Source organism: Cynocephalus volans, chromosome 13 (genome assembly GCF_027409185.1).
Source record: "Cynocephalus volans isolate mCynVol1 chromosome 13, mCynVol1.pri, whole genome shotgun sequence".
NCBI lineage: Eukaryota > Metazoa > Chordata > Mammalia > Dermoptera > Cynocephalidae > Cynocephalus > Cynocephalus volans.
The window spans coordinates 57627876-57650793 of NC_084472.1; the positions used below are offsets into that span (position 1 = coordinate 57627876).

At 44.2% G+C, this 22918-nt stretch overlaps 1 protein-coding gene across 2 annotated transcripts in view; it reads right to left on the bottom strand.

The window, feature by feature from the left end:
• Nucleotides 1–327: 327 nt before the first annotated feature.
• The window catches only part of BCL2 (BCL2 apoptosis regulator), a 174748-nt gene continuing 152157 nt past the window's right edge, over nt 328–22918 (bottom strand). The window contains exon 3 of one of the 2 annotated variants that reach the window (XM_063076807.1): nt 328–5658. In XM_063076807.1, coding sequence (XP_062932877.1) covers nt 5524–5658 — 135 coding nt within the window. In that variant the 3' untranslated portion in view covers nt 328–5523. Of the gene's footprint in view, nt 5659–18973; nt 19198–22918 lie in introns of those variants that run through there. The other variant, XM_063076808.1, reaches the window with a different exon arrangement.

A 22918-nucleotide genomic window follows, 5' to 3' on the forward strand; every position in this document is an offset into this window, starting at 1 on the left:
TTATACAATCCTTCATCTCATAAAATGCAGAGGCTGGGATCTCCAGTCTATATGACAGAACACACCCAACAGCAACAGTGGCTCTCTTAAGATGTCCATTTTGGACCAAACCAGGAGGGTTAGTTACTAAGAAACAAAAGAGCCTCTTTCTAAGGTAGTTTCACCTGTAAGACAATCCCTTACCTGGTCCCTGAGGGCTTCATTAGAGTGGGGTTCATGGTGGTTCTGCTGGCTTGTTAAGAAGGCTTTTCAAAGTCTATTTAATGACGATGAATGGCAGGGCAAAATCATGTTAACACATTATAAACAATTCCAGGGCACAACCAATATCTCACACTGTACTTTATTTTTTTTTTTCATTGTATTAACTGGACAGACAAGAAAAGTTTAATAGCAATGCGATTTTTTCCAACAACACAAGGTGCTATTATATTTAACAGTGGTCAACTGGAGACTTACTTTACCTTGCTATGTAAAGTATGCTTACCACACACTTTTTGTGTGTGTACAGTGTTGCAGGACATCAGCCACCCCTAAAAAGTATCAATCTTAAAAACAGCCATGGAAGGTAAAAGTATGAAAATCTTGATAACAAAAGCTTTTAATACGGAAACATTTATTGTACATTTATTTTATTTAAAACAAAAATAACCCCAGTAACTCAAAACAAAGGCAAACCTTGGCTGAAAAGAAAGATATCATAAAAAACACAACCACCAAAAGAAAGCTTCCCACTAAAAAAATTAATCAGTGGTCACAACTTCAAATGCTACCTTGGAGAGAAAAATGTAATGAAATGAGCTAGCTGGGGGAGCCCACTGCAGATTTCCCAAAAGGCTTAGGTGCATGGAATTACTGACTATCTCTACCACAGTCATATTTATTAACAACCATCCCAGGATTTTTTGTGTGAGCTAGCCTTTCCCTCTTCCACAATATTTTTGTCTTCTGTGCTAAGCTTGGTATACAGAACAACTTTGACATCAATAGGACGTAGGCTTTAAGTTATTTTTCTGGGGTAGTTGTGATGAATTGGTGCAGTACCATTCATACTCCATCTGGTTTTCTTTGTGCCCAGTGACATTTATATTTCATGATTGTCCAAAGACATGGAACAGAATAATTCATTAGGTAAGGCTAAGGGACCTGTGTTCTCACTTACCCAATTCAGCTTCACATTGTTTAATATAATTACAGTTTTTTTCTGTGTTGTGCATAATAAACATTTAGAAACAGGTCCCTACCAACCAGAATATTGCCATTAAATATCCTGTTGGTTAAAACTGGCAAATTTATTATTTCAATGCCCTTTAGACATATCCAGTTTAGAATTTATTGCACTGCCAAACTGAGCTGGGAATTGGGCTGTGCCAATGTCTCTGGAATCTAAACGTACCATAGAACTTAAAAATGATTTTCATTGGTCACATAAGGTCCTTCTCAGAAGCATCACATTGGCCTTAGTAAAGGGCCTTCATACTCCACAGTTCTGGCTATTCTGAAAACCTCCACGCCCTGATCCAATCTTCGAAATATTTTACTCATTTGAAAATTCTTCCTCCCTCCTTGCAACAAATGTCCTTTGTCCTACAATAATTTAAAAAAAAAAAAAAAAAAAAAATCCCTGGAAGATGCAAATTGAATAACAATAAAGATCTGATTGGAACCTTCATTAGCCTGACAATGTAGAATTGTATTTCTGAAAAAGTGTGTGACCACATTTGTCTGGGCTGCAAAAGACACCACAGAATAAGATCAGAATAGAATTTCAACTGACTCCCTAATTTCCTCAGAATGGCTTATATTTCAAGCCCTTCCTGTTTTTTTCTCTGATTGAGTAGGTGTATGTTACTAACTATAAGTGATAGATAAGAAAGTATAAAAACAGTCACTGCCTTACAAGTACAATTGGAATCAGAGTTCAAGTTCACATTTATAAATTATTTTAGTATAAGTTTAATCACAAATATGGACTATTTGCAATTCTGTTCATTCAGTAGATCTTTGATGTGAAGGCTAGACAGGTGTTGGGATTGCCTTGACTATTTACATGTAATCCTGATTACTTTAACTCCTCTTGATTTATAATCACTTCGTAATTTTTCACACTGGGCCCAAGCTGGGTCTTTAGATGACAAGCAGTACACATTTACTAATGAAATGAAAGTCACATATAAATGGAAGACCACATCTGAATATACAGAGATTAGTGAGCTGGGAAAGAGGATGTTGATTTTTTGCTTGAGCTAAATCAAGGTACTTCCTTAATTATCAATGTGACTTTAATCCAAATCTTAAACCTACAGGAATTTTCAGCCCCTGCAAAATCTTCTGGGATGAACTGTTTGCTGAAGAATATGTCAGTTGTCATTTTGGTCCCTCTTTCAGATACTTGTGCAGTGAGAGCTTGGGAGGACCAAGGAGGTCCTTGGATGCTCTTCTCTTGTGGGCTCTTTTTAGAGCCGTTGACCCAAATTTGGAGAATATGTGTGTTCTATTGGACCTTGGCCAACGTAAAGGGGAGTACTTAAGAGGACTCCGTGTCATTCATAAAGAGGAGTTAAGATTCAGGTGTGAATCCCTTTGCAACCTGACATAGGTAGGGATGGTTGTCTGTTGCCAGATCACAAAAGATTTTGACACCATAAAAAAAAAGGCAGAGAAAAAACGACCAGTTGAGGCTTTTATATACATTCATTGCTTCTAACATGTTCTTAACAAGAAGAAAAATGCAATATCGACTACTCTTAGAGCAAGTGCAGCCACAATACTGTACAGTTCTGGGGTCAGGCGGCCGTGCACATTTAAATTTACTGTAAAAAACAGATAATAACAAAACTCCACAGCAAAAGGAAACCAGCCAAAACAGCCTCCATGACCTTTTTTTTAATATATATACATTTTTCAAATACTCTGCGAATCTCAGTTTGAATAACAACAGTAACAATGAAAGACAAACAGGCTTTATATTAAAAATGTCCATGTTCTTCATTGTTACTTCTGAAGCAGCTTGGAGGATCTCACCCCTTGGAGTGTACTGCAAACTGACTCCATTAAAATGATCTTGGCAGGATAGCAGCACAGGATTTGATATTCCATATTCATCACTTTGACAATGTAAACCTTTCATAAAATAATATTTTGATTAAAAATTAGAATCATTCAAAGGTCTGATCATCCTGTTCCCTGAGACCTGCCAGGGAGGTCTGGCTTCATACCACAGGTTTCCTGCTTTCTCAGTGCAGCATAAGGGCCACTGCATTTCAGGAAGGACCTGAAGGATAGCCACAGAAAAGGGCCCTGCGAAAGGAAGGCAGGAGGTCTCTAGGTGGGTCTGTGCCGAAACAGTCCACGTAAAGCAACTGTCTAAAGGTCTAACCACCTAGCCAGATTTTAATCCTGTGATCATTTCCCATCTAGATTTCCAACTAAATGAACCTTATGAGTTTAACCAAACATGCATGTAATCCTAAATAGCAGGAGTCAACAATTCTGTTGACATGGAAATGCACAGAACTTGGTTAAAACAAAGCTCCTCAGTGGCTCCCGAAATCCAGGGTTTCTCAGGTAGCTGAAACTCAGGGCTTATCTTACCTTCTCAGAAATGCTTTTGAAGAATCAGGAGACAAAAATCTCAAATGGAAAATGATCAATTTTGCAAGCTAATAGTGTAGAGGCCATAACTAAATACAATTTTTAAAAAATCTGAGATGCATGTATTTTTAAAGCAGCTTTTGAAATATCAACCACAGCATTAAACATCAAACATAGTACATTCTAAAGATAATACAGGTAAATGGTACATAATGTGATAATGCCACAAAATTATTCCACAAATGTCTCAAGCCTGTTTCTAAACTTGAAAAATATTTTCTAGTTTATTAGCAGGAGATTCCATTTCTTTAGTTTTCCACCATTGATTTCACTTTTTTTTTTTTTTTCTTTTAGTGCCCCAGGATGGACAGGTAATACCCACACTCCTGGAACTTTTTTTTCTCTCTCTCGCAGGTTTTCAAATAAACCAAACTACAATGACAAGATAATGTTTTACATGTAATTACACAGACATAGGTCAATTAACCCATGACACCTCATTTCGACGCTTCCTTGAGGACTTATGACCCTCCCAAAAGTCATTTAAAGACTTGCTTTAAGCTGTGCAGATGGGCCAGGGCCGCGCAGCCAACGCGCATGCGCTGCGGCCCCCAAACCAAAAAAACACAAAATACGCGCGGTGGTCTCCTTCGCTGGCGTTTCCTTTCGGTGACAGCTTCGCAGCCTCCCCGCCCCCGCCCCTCTGCCTCTTTTCCTTCCCTCCACAGTGAGAAACGTCTTAAGAAGAGCCTCGGCTTCCAGGCCGCACGTGAAGATGGGCCTCCCGGGGCGCCGCAGGCCGAGTCCAGGCCGAGCCCCGCGCTGCGCTCCCCGAACAGAAACGGCGGATTCCGGGCTCGCTCAGCTTCCAAACGCGCCGAGACCACAGCGTTCTGCTGAAACCCTCGAGGAGGCCAGCGAGTGTCCAGGCTCAGTTCCAGGGCCAGGCCTCCGAGGTGGGGACACAAGGCAGGTTCTGCAGACTTGGGTCTCCTAAAGGCAGGCACTTGTGGCGGCCTGACGCTCTGGGTAACGCGCCTTCCCGATGCCCAAAGAGGTCACCAAACGTTCCCTTCCTCGTATTCCAGAGGATTCTGCTTCCACTCAGACAGAGCCAGTATTTTGGGGGTGGTGGTGGGGGGGTGAGGGTGCGTATCCAAAATATATGAATATACACAGTCAAGGCTTAAGGTACTGGATGATATTGTCTAAATTGCTAAAATGCTTCTCGGCACAATTGGTAGCTTAAAAAAATACTTTCCTGTAGTTTAACGGCATTTTTCCCATCGCTGTCCTTCAGCATGGAAATCTTGGCAGGTACCACGTCCATCTGAGGTTCCCAGCTTTTTTCCTCCAACCAGGTATGTACCATGCGAGTCATATGCAGAGTGTCTGCTCCTCAGGCCAGAGAAGAATGGACTTCCCTCCAAGCACCTTCTATTAATCTCACGGCCCCCAGGGCAACAAGGAAAATGAACACTTCTTTCTAAGCTCAAGCAGCCAGAAAACCAGCTTCCCCAACAGCCAGGCCCTTTGTCCCTTTGCCCTTCAGATGGTGAGTTAGTCCAGCCAGCAACACGGACCACAAGTCCCTGTTACAGGCACAGGACATCCAGGTGGAGCTGCGCAAAGCGGTGGTTGGCAATTAATGGTAGGGTTTCCAAAGACAGGAGTTTCGACGGGACTGTCTTAAATAAATAAATCTTTTTTTTTAATTATGTAAAAAATAAATGCTATTTTCCTTTGGCAGTAAATAGCTGATTCGACGTTTTGCCTGAAAGCTGTTTTTTGTGTGTGTGTTTGTGTTTTTTATTTTTGTTTGTTTTTAAAGAGACCACAGCATGGGTGCATGGTATCTTACTGACTGCATATTATCCCTACTGCTTTAGTGAACCTTTTGCATATTTGTTTGGGGTGGGCCTGCTGACTTCACTTGTGGCCCAGGTAGGCACCCAGGGTGATGCAAGCTCCCACCAGGGCCAGGCTGAGCAGAGTTTTCAGAGACAGCCAGGAGAAATCAAACAGGGGCCGCATACTGGGGCCGTACAGCTCCACAAAGGCGTCCTGCAGTGGGGGGAGAGAGGCAAGAAAAAGAAAGAGTATTAGACACAGCACAGAATGCCACCCCACCAGGAGACAGGCTTCCTGCCAGAGCAGCTTGGGCAACTTCAGAAGGGCGAGAAGGGAAAAGAAAAAGGCTTTTTGGAGGCAATGATTTGGGAACCGCTTTTTTTCATTCGTTCGAGAAATATTTATTGAGAAACTATTTAGGAGGAACTAGGCACCTTAGACCTACAGCAATGCATAAAATAGATGAAAAGTTCCCACCTTGTGAAGCTTTTTATCTAGTGGAGCAGGATAGACAGTAAACAAAATGAATGTATCCTATAGTTGACTAGAGAGCAGTAAGTGCTAAGGAGAGAAATAAAACGGCAAAGGCAGTTTTAAAATACTGGAGGTTTTGCAATTTTAGCCAGCATGGCCATTCAAAAATAAAATGTAGCAACGATGATGACTACATGCTCCTTTATGGAGTGCTTGCTGTATGCTAGGCACTGTACCAGATGCCTAACATGCATTATTTTGTTTATTCCTTATACCAATCTTATGAAGTCATTTTATTTGTTCCTGTTCTGAAGCTGAAAAAAAGGAGACTCACAGAACTTGGGGACTTGTCTAATAAATGGCCAAGCTAGGATTTGAACCCAGATCTAAACCAGTGCCCCACACTCTGCTAATGTCCTCGTGCGGCTAACAGTGGCTCTGTGAGAACTCTTGGTCCCACAGGGGTGCTCAGTGGGTAGACACAGGAAGGGTGGCCTGACCAGTGGGATGCCTCGCCTCTGAGGGTGTGAGAAGGGTACCCCCTGGGAAGGGAACCTGTTGGAGGTTTTCTCTTGGTAGTGGCTAGTCTGGACGACCACAATTCTGCATTTGACTCGAGTTGTGAAATTCACAAAGCATGTGGTCAGTGAGGTGCCATTGGACACACATGTCCTTGCAAGAAGACTAGGGCTTCTGTTTTCCATTCCTATCGCTGCCTCTGAAATTGTGTCTGTAGTGTGTTGTAGCAAAGCTCACTCTCTGGATTGTCTTAGACTGAACAAATCATTGAATGCTCATTTCCTAGATTTTGGGGAGATTATGTATCACATATTTGGACTGCTCCCAGAATGAATATTTGAATATATAATTCAGTAAATAAATTCTTTTTACTTGGTGTGATTTATTCATGTATGAAGAGGAAAAAAGACATAGTTCCATAGTACTTTCAACAACTTTGAATCAAAGCACGTGATTTTATTACGGGTAACATACCACGACTTTGGGCATTGCTGTGAGGAGTTTCTAACACTGTTCAGAGTGTTTCTGTCTATCCAGGGCAGGGAATGTCATAGAAGGCCCTGGTATTATCTTTGTCTCTCCAACGCTGTGCATGGTCTCGGTACATTGTAGGTGCTTAGCAAATGTTTTTATAATTAATGATTAAAGTTTTCTGAATTTGGTTACGGTTTGAATTCTGTCTTTGGCCTCATGCTTCATCCAGATGCTTATTAATGTGTTTGTTTGAAATTATTCCTTCTATATGTAACAATCTCTGGGAATCCTGAGGTTGTTTTGAAGTTAGGGTTTCAGGCATTGTTAGGGGAATGTCCCACATGATTATAGATTTGCACGATTATTTTTCATGAGTGCATAGTATTCCATCACACACACACACACACACACACACACACACACACACACACACACACACACACACACATGCCATACTTTAACTCATTTCTTATTTTGGGTGTTTTAAATATTTGCTATTATAAGCAATATTATGATACTAAATTCTCGTTAATAAATTCTTGCCTATTTGTTCAGTTGATTTTTTGAGGTAAATGTCTGGATGTGAACTCAGTTGACCCGTTATCAAAACTGCTTCCTGCAGTCATGAATGTCTTGTGCCAAGTCGTTTGCACTAGTTCATGGGTTGCCCTGTGACCCATGGCACCTTTCACAAAAGGAGGCAACGGCTTAGGGCAGTGGTTCACACTGAGGGGGGGATCCTGCACCTCGGGGCATTTGGCAATGTCTGGAAGCATTTTGGGTAGTCATGATTTGGGGTGGGGGTTCTACTCGCATCTAATGGATAGAGGCCAGGGATGTTGTTCAACATCCCACCATGCACAGGATGGCCCCCACCACAAAGAATTATCCAGCTCCCAAATACCAATAGAGCCAAGTCTGAGAAACTCTAGTTAAAAAGACACTCTGTGGTCACAGACCCCAGAAGAACGAATGCTCATCCAGTGTGTCCACAGCATTGATGGAATCAGGACAAGGCTGATGAGGCAGGCCAGCCAAATAACTGCTTGCCGGCCAGCGGGTGCTCCATGTCTTCGGAGGTATTAGATTAACCTTTACCAGGAGAGGGCGCAAGGGTTTTCCTCTTCTTTTTTCTTTATCATTAAAAATTTCTAAACTTGAGTCTTAGAAAAGCAAGGCAATAGACATACATGAAATGTGTGTTTAGTGTGCTTGGTGCAAAGCTGAGGTACAATCACGATTATTTGTCAAGAAACATACCTTCTCTCTATAATGAGGGATAAACGGAGCGGGAAGGAGAAGGACTTATTTATGAGCAGGAGAAATTGCCTCTTGCAATGAGCATCCCAGGATCCCACAGACACAGCTGCACATGCCTAACAGCCCCCACTCCACGCATCTTTCTCCGAGAGACAGGCAAACTGAAGCCCCCAGCAGCCCAGCCAAAGGTCACTCCGAATTCTTCAGGCCATGGCATGGGGCTGTCTGCTCTTGGCTGGGCCCCAGATTCCTTTACAAACAGTTTTCTGTGGCAAAATCTGAAACAGACGAAGTCCCCAGCCTTTTGGAGTTTCTGGACATGGAGCCATCCCGTGAAAGTGGAGGGAGTCAGGGCAAACTCCAGCTGGCATTTGCTCCCAGTGCACCTGGTACAGAGCAATGAGGCAGAAGAAATGCCTTCCCAAATAGCCCTACCTGCCTAGGCTGGAATCACGCCCTCTTGCTGTCCTCACCCCCTCACACAAATAACAGTGCTTCTAAAGGACCTGATGGGCCATATCTGATGTACACTGTAAAGAAAAACATCATTTCTAGCGTGCGATGAGCTCAACTAGCATCTCTTGACCTGAAGAATGAGACCCCCCCTTCCCGGGGGTCTGGGAAGGGCCCTGGGCTTGGAGGAGACAGCTGCGTGAAACCCCAGCTCTGAGGTTTTATTAATTTATGATCTTGAGCAAAGTACCCAACCCTGAACCTCATTTACTTCACTCATAACCATAAACTTGGTTGTTCTGAAGATGAACGTAGGTCACTCAAAGTCATGTGTAAATGTGGTCCAGAATGGGAACTAGTAAAGTGCTGACAACTGTTCTCTAGTCAGCCCTCTTGCAGACCTACTTCGTACCTACTCAACTTACCCTTCCCTGCAGAGGTCCCACCGAGCCTGCTGTTCTGCAGAAGCAGTTTCCCAGCTCCCTCTAAGGAGCCAGCTATTGGTTCTGAAGATGGTTGGTGATTTCTGTAGAAATTATGAATTAAAGTGTACGTGTTCATGTTCTGGTCAAAGATGGGAATCAAGAATACCATGCCCATTTATACTTCTTCATAAATGATTAGGCAGGTAAGAAAGGTGGGGGGCGAATCACTGAACTGTCCTGAGGTTGACTCTGGTCCCTAAGCTTTGTCTTCTATGATTCCAAAGAGCAAAGGATGCTCTGTGGTTCCAGGGCTGCACGTCCTAAAAGCTGCTTTCACACAGTCTTCTTGCTTTTTCAAACATCCCGATTAGGGTGATTTCCGAAGTCTGTATGAACAGTCTGTCATTATTTGTTTAAGTTTGAAAGCTGTTTTAAATAAACACATGCTCATTTTATGTATTAAAAGCAACAAAGAGGGAAAAAGAAAACCTGGGCCGTCATCCTGTGATCCAGACAAGATCCCACTCTATATATTTAGGAGGCTTTGCATCCCTCGCTCATGTCAGGACTGGCAAGGGCTTACCCGGCTTTAGAGACGTGCACAGATCCCAACGCCAGGTGCCCTTTGCCAGCCCCTCACAGCAGGGAGGAGGCAGACAGGGCCCCACTCCGGTTGCTGTTTTGACCACAGCTTCTCTGCAATTTTAAGTTCTGAGGCCACAGAAGGTCTGAGTCTGAGCTCCACCCAGGGCTGGCCCAAGGTGGCCGGATGGCCAAACTCCCCACCCCAGGCCCTTGCTGCAGGGTGAGAAGTGAGCCAGGGAGGTGTGGACGAGAAAAGACCAGAGCCAAGACTCCTACACTCAGCAAAAGTATCCTCATTCCTCTTGCATTGCATCTCTCCCCTCTCTCCCTTCTCCCTCTCTGTCTCTCTGTCTCTGTCACACACACACACACACACACACACACACACACACACACACACCCCGGACACCCTCCAAAATTGATGGACTCCCACATGAAGGTAAGTGTAGAGACCTTGTGAATTTGGCCACGCGTACCAAAAGCCTTAAAAATATTATCCTTTTATTAGCAATTCCTTCTAATTATTTATCTTGAAAAAATAATACAACACTCAGGTTGTTTATAATAGCCAAAACCTAGAAACAACTCAAAGTCTGACAAATGATCAGTTAAATAACTTATAGCACATCCTTACAATGGAATACTGATCAGCCATCAAAAGTGATAACATATATTCATTGGCAAGGAAAGATGTTCCTAACACAATATCGAGTGAAGCAGGTAACGAAACAGTAAGCAAAACATGATTCCATTTTCATAAAAGCCTAACATATATGCGAGGTGTCTTCAAAAGGTCATGGGAAGATTCATACTATCTCTTAATCCTATTTCTCCACAAACTTTTTGAGGTATCGTTGTATGTGTGGGTATACACATAGAAAAAAAGAATATAAGGAAAAATGCCAAGATGTTAATGGTGATTATCTTTTAGGGCAGGAATGGGTGCAAAGAGATGGCATTTATAAGTTATTACTTTGTCCTTTTCTAATTTTTACACAAAAATATGTATTACAATATATAACAATGACACATGCTAAGTGTTTATTGAATCTGAAAATAAAAAAAAACAAATAGACTCTATAATTCTACAGACAAAAGTATTGCCTCCGGTAGCGAGGTAGTAAGCATCGACCATGGCTGACATCCAGCAAGCCATCCCTGGTGGAAGTGGAATCCTCCTCAGACCCAGGCCCAGAAGAGTTGTCAAGAGCTCTGCCCATCGAACCCAATCTCTGCAATACGAGGTCCAGGCCCCTTAGCTCCATGTTGGTCCTCCGCTATCTTTACACACTGGGGAAATTTAATATGGGTTGGCTGGCTATAAACAAATTAGAAATCCAGCTACATTCCACAATCTTTGAACTGACGGTGAATGCAGGCATTATGCAGTCAATGGGAGATCCTAAGGGGTAGGTACCATCCTGCCCACAAAGAGCTCACAATCTAGAGAGAGAGAATGCCTCCTCTGCACATTTGAACTAAATTAAACCAGTGTGATGCCATTTTGTATCCTGCACAGAGTGGAAGTTCCCATCAGGAGGAAGAAGAAAGTAAAAAGAAAATCAGAAGGTGCCAATAGGAAATCAAACACTGCTATCAGACACCTTTGGTATTTTCTATTTTTTATAGCGTTGTAATTTTGTCTCCATGGGGATCTCCTATCTCATGACAACCTGAAGGTTAGGGAAGGAAAAGAGGAAGGAAAGTGCAAAGCACAGTATCAGAACTTTCAGCTGGAAGGAATCTTAAAGCAAGTTCAGATTTCCTACACTGCTTTAATAATGCCTAATAACGACATTAGGCACCAACCCCCCACCTTTTTTTAATAGGTGAGGTAAATGAAATCTTGACAAGTAAAGCAATTTACACACAGTACGTACTAATAAGCAAATACATGGTGGACAGGGACTGTAAAGGTGGGGTTTTGCTTGCCTTCTGCACTTCACGGGTAGACCGCTGGCAAACAGCTGGTTCTCCTGTCTCCCCAGCAGCTCCTCTTTGCCTCCCTGTACTTGCTTCCTCCCACCCCCAACTTGCCTCTGTGCCCCACCCTTGACTCCATCCACAATGAGCCTCATCTGGGCTTCCAGGTACTGCTGGAGAAAGTCACCTCACCTTGCAGACTGGTGCTGCTCTAAATTCATGGGCTTTGGAGAACTTCCTCTCTGACTCCTTCATGGGCACCTCCTCTTCTGCCTGCCTTGGTGTGTACTAGAAGCCCCCCAGGACTCTGTCTGGACCTTCTTCTCTCTCTTTGGCCAATCTCCTTCACTCTTCTCATCTTAAATAACATCCCTATGATGAGGTCTCTGAAATCTTTATATCCAGCCCCACTTTCTCCTCTAATGGCCAGATTCCTACTGGAAACTCAATGAGTTCTTGAAACCACTTAGCAATTCTTTACCCTTTGTCAGATCCTTTCTCTATTCCTCCTGATGACTTCCAAAGAGCCACCACTTTCCTCACACGTCCTGCTCACCATTTAGCAGCTAATGCCACCCTTCCCTTCTCTGAGAAAATTGGGGTCCCTGGCCAAGACTCACTACACTACTAACTTCCATCTCTACCCGTCTTCTGCCCTTCTCACCCTTCATCCTGATTCTGTCTCCCATTGCTTCTGGAACCTTCCTTCATCAGTTGTCCCTGCTCTTGACTACAATTTCAGCCTCATCCGTCTTTCTGTCTGATTTTCCTTGGCATATAAACATTCAGATTTCCTCAAAATGTCCATGCTGATGCGTGCTCCACCCTAACCACGATCTCTCTCTGTTGCCTCCCAGACAAGCCACTAACCCACACTCATTGGCCCACTTCCCATCCGTGTTTTAACCTGCTCAGGTCCGGTTTCCTCCTCTATTGTGTCTCTGAAACTACCCCTACAGAAACCACCAATGCCCTCCATGTGGCTAAAATCATTGTATGCTTTTCAGGTTGTATCTTCCTAGGTCCTTTTATGCACTAGGTACCCAGATTGCTGAGTTTTCCACGACTCTGCTCTCTTTGGTCTTCCTCCTGCCTCCCGGAGAACTTCCTCTGTCTCCTTCATGGGCACCTCCTCCTCTGCCTGACTTGGTGTGTACTTGAAGCCTCGCAGGATTCCGTACTGACCATTTTCTCTCTCTTTGGTCAATCTTCTTCACTCTTCTCATCTTAAATACCATCCCTAAGATGATGTCTCTGAAATCTTTATATCCAGCCTCACTTTCTCCTCTAATGGCCAGATTTCTATTCCAATTGCTTTGTGAGATGTCCCACAGGAAGTTACAATCAACCTGCCCAGAACTGAAGCTCTCATCACTTCCTCCACCAAGCGTGCCCTCTTCTTGCCTTCCTTGTGCTTGTGCCTTCAAGGAAACCTATGCCTCGAGAGTCTCCTAGATATTTTCCTCTTCCTCATCCCCTACATTCATTCATCAGTAAATCCTACTGCCTTAGGTTGGGTTCCCCAGAAGCAGACCCTAAGACAAAGATTTGAGTGTAAGCAGTTTATTTGGGACATGATGCCAGGAAACTCTAGTAGAGAAGTGGAGAAGTGAGAGAGAAAAGGGAAAGCAGCCCTGCGCGAATTACCTTTCCAAGCAAGTTACTGTTGAAGCAACTGGAGCTTAATCGTGCTGGGGAAATCTAGGGGCCAGTGAACATGCCCCTCTTGTTATCGCATTGAGGGGATTGGGACTGGGGTATTTATACACCACCTCTTGCCATTCGTTGGTTGAAGGTTGCTCCTATGGAGGTGTCAATACACCAGCATTTCCAGCCGGTTCCACACACAGGCAAAAGTGGGCTCTAGAGGCCACAGGAGGCCCTCAGGGAAAGAGATGCAGATGCTGTGTCTCTTGTAGCTGGAGGTAAAGTTAGTGAGCACTGAAGTGGTAAGGGCAAGCAGATAGGACAGGGCAGTTTATACACCACGTAAATATTTCTCTATGCCTAATACCTTCTCTCCCCAGGATTACTGCTGTGATTTCCAGTCTGATCTCTGTCTTCAGTCTTGTGCCCTGCCCTTAAGTCTGCACTTTGTATTGCAGCCAGAGTGTTCCATTCAGAATCAAATGTATCACTTCCATGCTTATATACAAATTTTTAAAGTCCAAGCGTCCCAACACTCTGGTCCCTACCTAGCTTTTCTGCCTGGCTTCTGTCACTTTTAAGTTAACTTTTGTTCATATAGTGCAATTGTTTTCTGCAGGCAACTTTCTCTAAATCCCTAGGTTGAGCTAAATAAGCCTTGGCTGTTTTCTGTTCATGGTATTGCATGAAGATCATCTGTTTACATGTCTATCTTCTCTATTCAACTGTTAGCACCTGGAGGTGCAGGACCATGTTTTATCTCTATCTTTGGATCTCTGGAGCATGTGTCTGTCATATATTAGGCACTCACAAATATTTGTGGAACTGAAACTGATTTCTTTTACTACATGGCAGGTTTTCCAAACATATCCTAATAGGTGAAATTTTTTAAGAGGGCAATATTTAAAGGCTAAGTAAATGACAGGCTTGCACCAAATTCAGTGGGCTTTTTTATTTGTTTGTTTGTTTTCAGCACCCTCTAGCGTCTTCCTTCCTGCGACTGACATTCAGCCAGTTCACAAGGGCATGATGTACTCATCAGCATCATGTCTGACTGGTTGGTGTCCATGCCATACTGGTTGCTAAATATTTTGAATATTACCCCCTCCCATATGCACTGTAAATCTCCAAGAGAGGAAAAAGCTGAGCAGCATGTCCAAGCTCACTTGTGACTCCTGCTATGTTATGAGTGTTATGAAGACATACTTTGAAAAATGCTGCCTAGAGGTAAAGGAACAATAATCTGGGACATTGGCAAGAGGGGCAGCGTTGGTGTCCATTGCACAGGGGGAGGTGACCAGAGGTCAAATGCTGTTTCTGGACATCCATGTAAACATAAAGACCACTGAATGGTTCCTCAGCCTAGACTCTGCTAAGGGGATGTGAGACTCATTCCCAATACTATCTGTGACTGCTGCAAACCCAGAGTCCACTCATACACAACTATCAGGCGAGAAAGAATGTTGGGAGAAGGAGAAGGAAGGAAGTGAAGGAGCAAGGGAGGGAGAGACATGCACAGCAGAGGTCTCCATGAAGCCAAGGAAGTGGCGACTCTCCTGACCCTAGACTTGGCCAGGAGCAAAAGGGGAAGCAGGCAGCCCTGGGCTGCTGTCAGTGACCAGCAGAGCACACGCGAGGAAGTGAAGACTTGTTTCTACCTGAATAAAGCAGCTGTTGAGGAAGTGACTCTATTTCCCCCCTTATCATTGGTTCGGCAGGATTTCCTCTGCAGCCACATTGTGCTGAATGAGTCTGGAGGGTTCCGCCTGCAGAAAAGAGTGGCTCTGGCAGTTGCACCCGTCTGTCCCCTGTGACTCTTCCTCTCTCACCCTCCTTTTGCTCCCAAAATATTGATTCCGGGTTTGGGGGAAGAGGAAAGGGAAAAGAATAACCCTCAAACATATAGTGAAGGACACGCAGCTGTCTGGCCTGGAGACTGTGAAAGACACGCTAAGCATGAGAAGCACGGCCACGCTCCTTCCTACGGGTTTTCAAGGGCCACTCCCCAAAGCCATGGCCAGGGAATGGGGGTGATCTTGGAGGAACTTTGGGCCCGGGGGAGGAATTAGTTGAATCACAGGCCAACGACATACAATGAAACCTAATCTAAGCATCATTTGTATGTAACTAGAAACCTGCTAGAGAAATGGCTGGAGATGAAAAACCCAAATAAAACAAAAACAAAACTTGCCCGCCTACCGTGGTTGGTCCAGGGAAGTTTTGGCGTATTTTCTCATGCAAATTTAGCTGAGGATGCAAATAAGGCAGAGGCCCTTAGGAGCTAGGGAGACTGAAAAATGAGAAGCCCAAATGGTCGCTTTCTTTCTTGAATAGGGCACAGTTTGAAAATAATTTGCAAAGGTGTCTGATATTGCAGAGAACGTGCAGCCCTGCAGCCAGGGCAAGGGATGTTGGCCACGTCCACCTGCTGGCGGAGATCTCAGAGCACTCGTTAGTCTAATTATCTGGGCTGGGGTAGGAGGTGCTATCAAGAGGGAAGCACAGAGACAAACACTAGCTATGCAAATACTTCAGGGAGTAGCTCAGCGGCAACCTGGAGGCTCAGGTCCTTCCTGCAACGAGGTATGATTGGCCCAGTGCTTCAAAAGATGGACAGGGAAATGAGCAAAGAAATGCATTTATAGCAAAATGTGCTAAAATATGTTAACAAGTGTGCTATTTGATTCATGATGTTCATGCAATAAACCATAACAAGAGAAACTAAAGGCCATATCCATCCTAAACCCTGAAATCTCATCTTTAGTTCACTTATTTGTTTAGCAACCAAACACAATTTTGCAAGGTGCTGAGGAGTCTTAAAGCTAATTTAGACATAGACCCTGCCCTCTAATAACTGCTCGGTAATATTCTAACACCTTCACAGAAGCTTTAATGGGCATGAGAGTTTTCTCGATATATTTAAAGCACTTTGTTCATGTAGGCACATTTTTCCTGTAGTGCCCTGGCTGGGAGAGAAGAGACTGATGCTGTTATCCTCATTTTATAGCATGTCTCTGGAGGCCCCAAAGGAAGTGCCTTCCTCAGGATCTCACATGCACAGAGTAACTGCCTTCCAGTGTTTGGGCTTTAAAACAAAGTGTCTTTATTTTTATTCCTTACCTTCCTCTTTCCATAACCTTCTTTTGGCCAAAGCCTCTGAGTGCCTGCACTTTCTGGTGCTCAGCCCTTCCTTGCTTTGGGCTTATGCTATTTCACTGTTTCGGGAGGAAATATCACATTACGATATTGTGTTGGGCATGAAAGTATGTTGAGCAAAAAAACTTAATTATTACAACCCAACAATAAAAAGATAACTAACCTAATTTAAAAATGGGCAAAGGATTTGAAGGGACTTTTTATCAAAGAAGATACACAAATGGCCAGTAAGTGTACAAAAAGATGCTCGACATCATTTGTTGTTATAGAAATGCAAATTGAAACCACAATGAGATATCACCACTTCATAACCATGGCTATAATTAAAAAATGGACAGTAACAATTGTTGGCAAGGATGTAGAAAAACTGAAACTCTCACACATCGGTGGTGGGAATGTAAAACATTTTGGTGGTTCCTCAAAAAGTTAAACAGAGTTACCACATGACCCAGCAATTCAACTCTAGATATATGCCCAAAGTAACTGAAAATATATGTTCAAAGAAAAACTTGTACATAAATATTCTCATCAGCATTATTCATAATAGTCAAAAAGTGGGAATGACCCAAATGTTCATTAGCGGATGAACAGATAAACAAAAATGTACTATACCCACACAATGGAATATTATTCAGCTACAAAAAGGAATGAAGCACTGATACCTGCTACCAACATGAATGAACCTTGAAAACACCGTGCTGAATGAAAGAAGTCAGGCAGATAAAGGACACATATTATATGATTCCATTTATATGGAATGTCCAAAATAGACAAGTCCATAGAGACAGAAAGTAGATTGGAATGACCGCTAATGGGTACAGAGTGATGAAAAAATTCTGGAGTTAGATTCTGGTGATGGTTGCACAACTTTGTGAATATGGTAAAAACCAAAGAATCGATCTCTTTAAAAGGACTTTTATGGCATATGAATTTTAAAATGTGTATTTCTTACATTATAGGAAGAGGGGAACTCAACTATTTTCTACCATATGGAATTTGACAGAAGAAAGTACTAGCTTGTTCTGTAACCCTTACTCACAAGTATTTGGGGGAATGGGACTATTTTTGGCTAGAAACTTTGCACCATTGTCATCCTCCAAAAAAACCCCCCAAAACAAGAAAACAAAATGAACTGTGTCTTCACCCTTTCCATGCACCCGGCGGGGTGTGACTGGTATATGCTAATGCATATCAGAACATGTTACCGGAACCACTGCAGACAATGTATCTCCTGGTTCCTCTCCAAGTGGTCCGTCTCTGCCACACTCCGATTCTAGATCTTTCCTCTGCCCCAAACCTGCACCTGGCCACAGAACCTCCTTCCAGACTAGAGTTTGGAGTAGATCCACCAACTTCTTTTTTCTTAGGATCTGGAGCTACAGGTGTGTCTCCCCTCCCTGCCCCCTGGCCAGCATCCATGCTTGTCTCAGTGTCCGGGGGCATGAACACTGTATGGTATGTGGGCAGGATCCCTGTGCACTCCACGGGCTTAGTGGCAGGTGAATGAGCTCCATCTGTAGGTCATCATTTGGGCCAAGCATGCGGTGCTCCACTGTGCCTGCCGTGTGGCCTGTGAACATCCGGCATGGCCAAGGCCACCTACCTCTATCCCTGCTGCTTCAAGAGTTAATTTATGAAAATATGCCAAAAATGGGAACTGAAAGCAGATGGTTGCTAAGTTCTGCAGCTTGGCCTAATCACTGTCTTCAGGACGCTGCTGCTGGGGGACAGTAGGGAGAGGGGTCTTCATTTATTAAATGTGGAAGATCAGAGTTGGGGGCTGAATGCTTGATTCTCACTTGTTTATATCAGCAAGTGTTGACTGAGGCTGCTGGTGGTGGGGAGTACAAAGAACCTGCATTTCCTAATAGGAACTTGCTGAAAGTGGCCTCAGACTTGGAGGCAGGGTATGGCAGAGTGAAAAGAGCAGAGGAGAACGAGTTTGAGTGGGTGGCGTCCTCAGCTGGCTGGGCACTGCCAGCTTCAGGGCTGGTTAAGAAATCAGCCTGGGTGTCTTTTCTGGAAGCATTGGTTCCAGCGCTCCCGTCTTGACAACCTACTGCAGGCTCAGACAATATCTGCCGATGAGGACCAGATCTGTCTCCGGATGGTGCTGGTCCTGTTCTTGGTCTGGGGCAAATAAGCCGCAAACTCTGCTTAAACCTCACAATCTGCTAACATCCCACTTAAAAGCACCCTGAGATATAACAGGTCTTACCCTCTTCCAAGCTCCCCAATTCCTCATCCTGGTGAGTCATTCTGTGATGATCAAAATGACCATGATGGTCCTCTGAGTAGCCCATGGGAGAAGCTTCTTACCGACACCATCAATCCACCCATCAGTAAGAGAAGAACAATTATATCCTCTGTGCTCCGGGGGCTAGGGGCTGACGGATAGTGGTTACTCTCTCAGTGTGTGCCATTTGGGCGTGCTAAGAAAAATGTGCTTTCATTTTGTAGTTTATGATTTAGTTCAGTTCACCTGGAAAGATTCAATATGAATAAAACCAGATGTATTTCAAGGCACATCACCTGGCTCTTTGACAATCCTCTTCCTTCCTCATCAGGCAATCTTCCTGTTCCTGGGCAGGACAGCAGAGCTCTCTGTCATCACAAGGGCAGCACAAAGTCTCTGTCAATGGCAGCAGCTGCTGGGACCAGGACATGCACACGCTCGGCAAGGCCAGGGCTGGGGGTCTAAATGCAGGCTCATTAACACAGGGACGAGTACATCGTGTGGCCTGTGTTGCAGAGATATTTACCGGGAAGGACCTTGGCCACTGTGCTTTCTGTTACCATAACATTGTGGCCATATATACAGAGAGAGATAGACAGACTGAGACAAAGAGAAAAAGAGAAAGACAGATGCAGACAGACAAAGAGAGAGAGGAGAGAAGAAAGAGATGCTGAAAGCAATCACGGATGAGCTTCACCAGTAGGGGGACTGAAAAATCTTCCACCAGCAGAACCTCCAGGGACACAGCTGACAGCTGTCTAACCTGACACAAGGACACCCTCTCACAGGGAAGTGAGCCTGCTCTGGACATAAGCAAGGTCAGAAAGTTGCATGTGCCCATCGTACAAGTCCCGACAGTGTCGTTGGCAGTGGGCACTTAAAACGAGACAAGTCGTGCCCCTGGGAGCTCAACTTCCAAGGCAACCGTCACTTCCCATCCTGTGCTCAGCAGGGGTCAGACACATTTGCAGCTCTCAGCACGCATGGAGCCTGCGGGACCCTGCCTGCAGAAGGTACTCAAGTATTTGCAGGCTGGATCGGAAATGCAGTTTGAACCATGCCACTGGAACTTCACACACCAACTACTCAGGCTGAAGGGCAGGGACAGACATCACAGGAGGGACGGCTGTTTAGTGGTCATGTCCTTGCCTCTGTGTGTGGTCTTGCAGCACCTGCCATAGCTGAAACCATGGAGCAGTCAGCTCAAGTTGAATTCAATGATGCAAATATTGAACACCTCTGTGCACAGCATTGTGCTACATGCTGCAGGGGAAGTCAGGTGACCATGGCTGTTATGACAAGGAACTCCTCAAGGCGGGGATGATGTCATACTCATTACCCAGAACAAGTTCTCAGTGACTGCTCTTCCAGTGGATGACTCAGAGATGTTCACCCCTAAGGTCATAAGAAGATCACTTTGGGCTGGCAAAGGCTTCAAGAGGGACTTTAGTTCAAGCAAACTGTTATATCCACCAAGGGAACACCTTGGCCAGTCTTGGACCCACGTGCAACATGCTTTTCATAATATAATTGGTTCAAACTTTGGATGGCTCTTCCTAGCATTGCATGGGTCTTTTTTCATAAGTGTGGCTCTAGTTCCTCTTGCTTTGATCTATTCTTTGGACATATCTGAATCAAGCAATCCAATCACAGTCAAACCACTTATCCAAGTATTTACTTAGGGTCTACTTCTGGCCAGGCCAATCTGGGATGAGGAGAAATAACTATTATGCCAAACCCTTTAAGGTGGCTTTTATAAACAACATTAGACAGAAGAGACTGTCACCAGAGAGGTCACACAACTTGCCCAAAGTTGCACAGCTCACAGGAGCAAAACTGAGATTTGAATCTAGGACAGTACAACTCCTAGACATGTGTGCTTTTTCAGTTATACTTTGCTACTCCTGTTGGAGTCAGAAAAGACGTACAAGATCCAGTCTGGGGGAGACAAGCAATAAATATGAGAGGTTCAAAGGAAGTCCTGAAGAGTGACGAAGGAAGGCTCAGTAAATGAATCGAGTGTTTAAGATGAGCTGGAGGGGACAGGTCAGCAGGAGCTGAGCCTTAAAGACTTTGAATAAAGGAAGAAAACTGGGGGTGCCATTTCAGGGCATGGACTTAGCAAGGGAGTTTGGGGCCACATCGTGGCTCGTCCTAAAGTGAGCTGGTGTTTGCAGACAGGCCTGAATGAGCAGAAAGAAGACCCTGCGGCTGCAGAGAAACCACAAGTCACGAGGACCTCCCCCTCCACTTGCCCTGGGGGCTCTGCAGAGCTTGATCCCATGGAACGTGTGCGGCACATTCTGGAATCCCCTCAGCCTGTGGTCTGGCCCTGTGGGCTGACGCTGCACGCGCCACCTCAAGAGAATTAAAAAATGCTGTATGATGTAGACACAAATCCCAAAGACGAGATTCTTTCCATGTTATTTAGGAAAAGCCCTCCTACGTACGGGGCTGCTTCACAGGGAGTTCTGGAATGTGAAAGAGAATAACATTTCCTTGAGTCACAAAAACAAACTCAACTTGAGGCCTATTTAGAATATTAAAATATGTAGCCCAAGAGCCTCCACAGTGGCAACTGGATTTCCATCCTTTCAAGAGATCAGCTCAACTGTTCTTGTTGAATCAAAAGCAGTTGCATCAGCAACGTGTGTGCACGAGAGCAGCTCCCACCATGGGGGGAGCACAAGCATTCAGAGAAGAGACACATGGGCCGAGGGCATCACTGTGCCACCCCACCACACGCCCCAGCTCCTGCTCACAGGTCCTGCAGACATCGCTCATTGGTCCATGACTACTAACAGTCTTCTCTACTGACTTAAATTTTTAAAATTTTCGTAACTTAACAAAGGCGGAGACCTTTACATTTCTAGGAACCTGCCCGCCAAGCATCTTACAAGAATCTATCTATGCTCACTGAGTATTTAATCCTTTAATGTTAGGTTTGTTTCTGGTAGGCTGGAAGTTTGTGGGGCAAGTTTGTGATTGTTGCAGTCAGACCCAACAACAGAAACACTTTCTTTCAAAATTTCAGGAGATGCACACCGAGAGAGAATGTGCTCAGTGCAATGTCTCTAATATGATAAATTAAAGAAAAACAAACAAAAGCAGAACTGTGGAGTGTGTCACACACTGTCACACATACAATGGCTAGAAAGAAGCTCAGCTCCACCCTTAGCACGCGGGACACTGTAAACCGTGCTGTGCAGGCTTACTGAAAAGCAAGGTGTTGGTGGGAGACAAAAAAGGCTGAACGTGGTCCAGGTCCCTGAGACCTCTCACCCCGGCTTCCCTTGCCTCCAATGTAATTCAGACAGGATGCCTGTCCTACATCCCAAATCCCTTTCCCCTGCAGTTCCCTTTTTTTTTCTCCTTTGGCTTTGTTTTTTGCTTTGCTCTTCTGCTCCCTCGTTGTCGCGAATTTTATCAGCTGAAGTTCATTTCTCTGTTCTGGGTGCTGATGAGAGAACTTGGGCCATACCTGAGCCCCCCAGGAAATGGTACGGGAGGTATTGCTATTACTCTCTGACCCTGAAGTCTGACAGGATACCAGGCCTGCTGTCCAGGCTGAAGTCGGCTAGAGGTTTTTCTATAAGCCTCCTTCAACCTTTGCAGAGTTAAACACTGGCATTGTCGTTATGCACAACTGGGGAGGGACTTGTGTCGGATAAATGAGCAGAACACAATGTCTAAATTTTATGTTTTCACCTCTGCCAAATTCTTGGAATTCTTAAGTCTTACAATTTTATGTGCTTTTCATTTTCATTTGGATGTGAAACATCATTTAAATGTCCTTTGAGGTAATCCTAACCTACTGAAACACTCTGAAAAGCTGCAAAAAAAATTAGGGTTATCCACATACACACACCTGGAGGGTTTTAAGAGATATTTGACCCCACAGCACAAGTTCATAGTTTATGGATTATAGACTCAATCAGGTATTATTTATTAATTTGGTATATTACTTGCGAAAGGTAATTTTATTAAGGGTAGTTTTAAATGTTAAACAATGGTAATTTCACTGCCATGATGTCTACAATAGCTTTGAGTGAGAAAACAAAAATTACAAGGTTTTAATGTTTGGCGATGGAGCACACAGCAGTCTGAGCAAAGCTGTTACCCCTGGCTCAGAAGCTCATTGCATGAGCTGTTGTAAGCTGTTCTGGTGCCCTCGGTTACGTCACAATCCATGCAATGACAAGATGTGGGCTCTGAGGGTCAAGGACTCCCTTCTTAGATCCTCTAGTTCCAGGAATTCACCTCTCCAGGTTTTGAGAGCCTCATTTGTAACAGGGAGAGAATGCCCTACGGTCCTCCAAAT